Source organism: Leptonychotes weddellii, unplaced genomic scaffold (genome assembly GCF_054177405.1).
Source record: "Leptonychotes weddellii isolate Sample4059 unplaced genomic scaffold, ASM5417740v2 HiC_scaffold_5324, whole genome shotgun sequence".
NCBI lineage: Eukaryota > Metazoa > Chordata > Mammalia > Carnivora > Phocidae > Leptonychotes > Leptonychotes weddellii.
This window is the reverse complement of record NW_028020968.1, coordinates 1-4,293: the sequence shown is the minus strand read 5'-3', so window position 1 is coordinate 4,293 and position 4,293 is coordinate 1. Positions and strand designations below refer to the sequence as shown.

Here is a 4,293-nt window from a genome sequence, read left to right as displayed (position 1 = left end):
TGGTGACCATACCATAATGCATAAAAGTATCAAATCACTATGCTGCACACCAGAAACTAATGTAATATTGTATGTCAATTATAATTCAATTTCTTAAAATAAATACAGTCACCTATGGCTACTGACTCCTGCAACAAAAAGAGAGAGAGAAAGGTAGAATGTTGATGGGAAGCCAATAGACAGCATGTTAAATTTGATATCACTCAGAGACTCACACGGCACATCTCCCCTTTGATTTACCTCTTAGGAACAAGTAAACATCCCACTGCAGTCATTCAGATTGTCAGGAATGTGAGCACTGCATGTTTTTAAAGTCACTGACATTATTCTATAAATGTGGATCATAAAGTCAATCAATTATGAAAATCGTGATGAAAATGCAGTACGTGCCAAAGATCACAGGTTAGTACAAACATGGATGGCAGGGCCAAAGGCAAATCCAGCTCAAAGTCTAATATCACCAAGTGTCTCCAACATCTGTATGGAATAATGGGGAGATTGATAAGAATGATTCTTTTTTTTAAAGATTTTATTTATTTATTTGAGAGAGCATGAGTGGGGTGAAGGGCAGAGGGAGAAGCAGACTCCCCGCCAAGCAGGGAGCCCGGGACATTGGGATCATGACCTGAGCCAAAGGCAGACACCCAACCAACTGAGCCACCCAGGCACCCCGACAAAAAAGATTCTTAAAATATGATTTTTTTCTAACCCGTATGCATGTGAATTAGAGGGGCCTTTTCTATTATCTTTGGCTCTGAATCAGAAAAATCCAAAAATGCACACAGAACACCACCCCCAAAGTTTCCTTCCTTGGGGATTACCAATTTATCAAAAGGACGCTTCTTGTCAGAAATAAGAATGTCCCTCTTCCTGGTTTCTATATGCCAAGAATAGAGAACAGGGAACTTCCAGGCATGATAAACTGTCATCCTTAGTTTGCCATTGAGGACTCATTAAGACTTTGAGAAATATCCACTCTGAGTTGCACCTGTGGATATTTCAAAATCTCTATTCTCAGAGATATATCCCAAATCTACCTACAAGACTTCAACCATGCAGAGAAACATAAGAAAATGCTAATTAATATGATTTATAGATACCAGTACCTTGTTCATGTAGTCAAAAATGCTCACAATATAATATTAGAGAGTACCAAACCAAAGATCTTAAAGGCCTATTACAAATTTATACTTCCAAAGAAATAGGGGTGCAGAAAAAATCATTTATGCAACAAAACCTTCAACCATATCCATGTGAGGAATTCCCTATTGGTTGCTGAAACAAGGAAGTCAGAGGTTTGGACAATAATGGAGATGAGGATCTATGGCAGACAGCCAGTGAAACATCAAATAGTACAGGGAAGGGGGAAGAGCACAAGGAAGGAAAAGGGAAGCACAGAAAAGAGAATCTGATAGAAATAATTCTACCAAGAGCATAGAAGTATGAGAAATTAATAGAGTCAGAGGAAAGTGACTTAAATGTGGAGATTTTGTAAACATTTTGGGATTAAAGGATAGGTTCAAAATGTTATTCTTCTGAAGAAAAAATTGAGTAATTATTCTGTAATAGAGTCTGGTAAGTGTCTGGGAATATGTCAACTTAGGGAATTAAAAAGACTTTAGAAATAAGGTCATTCACATAGAAGATATTGGGCTTCCATGGAGCCAAGTCCAGTGCAATGCAATGCTGGTTTAGGTCAACTGACATGACATGGCTCATTAGGATCAGCTTTGTCTCTCCTACCCTGAGAAACTTGAGTTTTCATCATGCACCTCTTTCCTTTAGATCTCCTAAAGGTCAGCAATGAAAAACAGGACATTTTCTGAGTTTATTCTGTTGGGCTTCACAAATCAACCTGAGGTCCAGGTTGTGATATGCATCTTTCTGTTCCTCATCTACGTGATAAGTGTCCTAGGAAATCTGACTATCATCATTCTCACTCTAGTAGACCCTCACCTCCAGACTCCCATGTATTTCTTCCTCCAGAATTTGTCCTCCTTAGAAATTTCCTTCACGTCCATTTTTATTCCCAGATTTCTGACCAGTGTGACAACAGGAAATAAAGTCATCAGTTTTGCTGGATGCTTGATTCAATATTTTTTTGCTATATTTCTTGGGGCAACAGAGTTTTACCTCTTGGCTTCTATGTCCTATGACCGCTATGTTGCCATCTGCAAACCCCTGCATTACCTGACCATCATGAGCAATAGGGTCTGCATACAACTCGTGTTCTGCTCCTGGCTGGGAGGATTCCTAGCTATCTTACCCCCAATCATCCTGATGAGTCAGGTGGATTTCTGTGCTTCCAATGTTCTGAATCACTATTTCTGTGACTATGGGCCCCTTCTGGAGCTGGCCTGCTCAGACACAAGCCTCCTAGAAGTGATGGTCATCTTCCTGGCAGTTGTGACTCTGGCGGTTACTCTGGTGCTGGTGACATTTTCTTATACACACATTATCAGGACCATTTTGAGGATCCCTTCCGCCCAGCATAGGACAAAGGCTTTTTCCACTTGTTCCTCCCACATGATTGTTATCTCCCTCTCTTATGGTAGCTGCATGTTTATGTACATCAATCCCTCTGCAAAAGAAGAAGGTGCCTTCAACAAAGGAATGGCTGTGCTCATTACCTCAATTACTCCCTTGTTAAACCCCTTCATTTACACTCTAAGAAATCAGCAAGTGAAGCAAGCATTCAAGGACACCATCCAAAAGATTGTGAAGCTTTGAAAGACAGTACCTTTCCAAGAAAAATATATTTCACTTACTAAATGTGTGTTGAGTGTCTACTATGTTTCAAATGCTGAACTGGCCCTTGAGGATAAATATATGAATGACATATGTCCTAAGTTCAAGGAATCTGCAGCCTAGTAAGACAGAAAGGTGTTAAATTGTAATTCATGTAGTTAGTTGACAAAAAATAAAAGAACATGGTAAGTGCTATTAGAGAAGAAAAATGAGAATCCATAAAAAGAACAGTTGGAGGGAGTTAACTATTTTCCAGAAATGACTTGAAAATTTAGAGGCAAAACATATTGCTTATTTAGAAGAGTGGAAAGATAAGAATTTAGAGGGAGAAAGAGAGGCCATCATGAAAGTATTTTTTAATTACAAACTATGGAGTTAGTTGACATTGGTGAGTCAAGAGAAGTTTTAAGAAAGGAAGTTATAATATCAGCATTATTTCGAAGGATATCTGACATTGGCATTGTTCTTCCTCATGGAGCCCTGGAGACTATGCTTCGGACAAAGTGTCAATAAATTGATTCTCCTCCCCTTTGTCATTCATCTTTCAACTGTAGCCATTACAACTTCCAACCTTCCCTAAAGGAAAAAAAAAAAAAAAGATATACATCTGATCTACTTTTCTCCAAATGAGGTGAAAACCCCCTAGATTTTGTCAACTTACACATCCATTTTCTAGAAGTTGTGATTAGAAGAGGCTTCTAGAGCCAAGGTTAAAAGCCTCCCGCTTCTAGACAGGATCTGTTGTTGCTTTTCTTAGCTGACATTTTTTTAAGTTAATGGCTGAGATCTCCCACTCTCTCTCTATGGTAGTTTCTGGTGATTTCTTCTATTGTAATCTTATTTCATCTGTTTGTTTACTTTCGTTAGATATTAGGACAAATTCTGTGGTATGACTCCATTCTTTTAACTTTTCCCCAAGTTTTTGTTTTTGTTTATAACATAAGCCATGGATGCCTGTTTCATAAATGGATAATGAATATAAAATAGTAATATGGTTTTATATTTAGAATTCAGAATGTTATGAGTCTTAGCAACCAAATGGGAATAGACTACCCTACCAAGAACTCTATACATGGTTTCAAAGTAACAACAGCTTGAATATGAACTGGTGGTGGCAGGGCCTCAACTTAAAGGATGAAGAACATTTTTAGAAATCTGAGTACTTGCACATAGTTTAATAATATCCTAATGCATTGTAGAATGCTTGTTACTGTTTGAGTTACAAGTGGAACATCATCTTGTGTGTTCACGTGCTTTATATATGGTAATATTGTTCACTGGGATGATGCTTCTTGGGCATTTAAGAAACAAACTGTATTGGACTGGTTATGAGAGAAAATTTCCAGAACCACAGAAAATATTGAAGAGTGCATGGTATTTTGAATAAAAGGTCTTTTATGGAAAGGAATGAGATCTTGCCATTTGCAACGACGTGGATGGAACTGGAGGGTATTATGTTGAGTGAAATAAGTCAAACAGAGAAAGACATGTATCATATGATCTCACTGATATGAGGAATTCTTAATCGCAGGAAACAAACTGAGG

The 4,293-nt window shown here is 38.1% G+C and overlaps 1 protein-coding gene across 1 annotated transcript; it reads left to right on the top strand.

Moving 5' to 3' along the window:
• Positions 1–1,791: 1,791 nt before the first annotated feature.
• Positions 1,792–2,730, top strand: LOC102726848 (olfactory receptor 6C4). The gene has a single exon (XM_006728738.2). The coding sequence runs from the start codon at positions 1,804–1,806 to the stop codon at positions 2,728–2,730; it is 927 nt and encodes a 308-aa protein (XP_006728801.1). The 5' UTR covers positions 1,792–1,803.
• Positions 2,731–4,293: the final 1,563 nt, after the last annotated feature.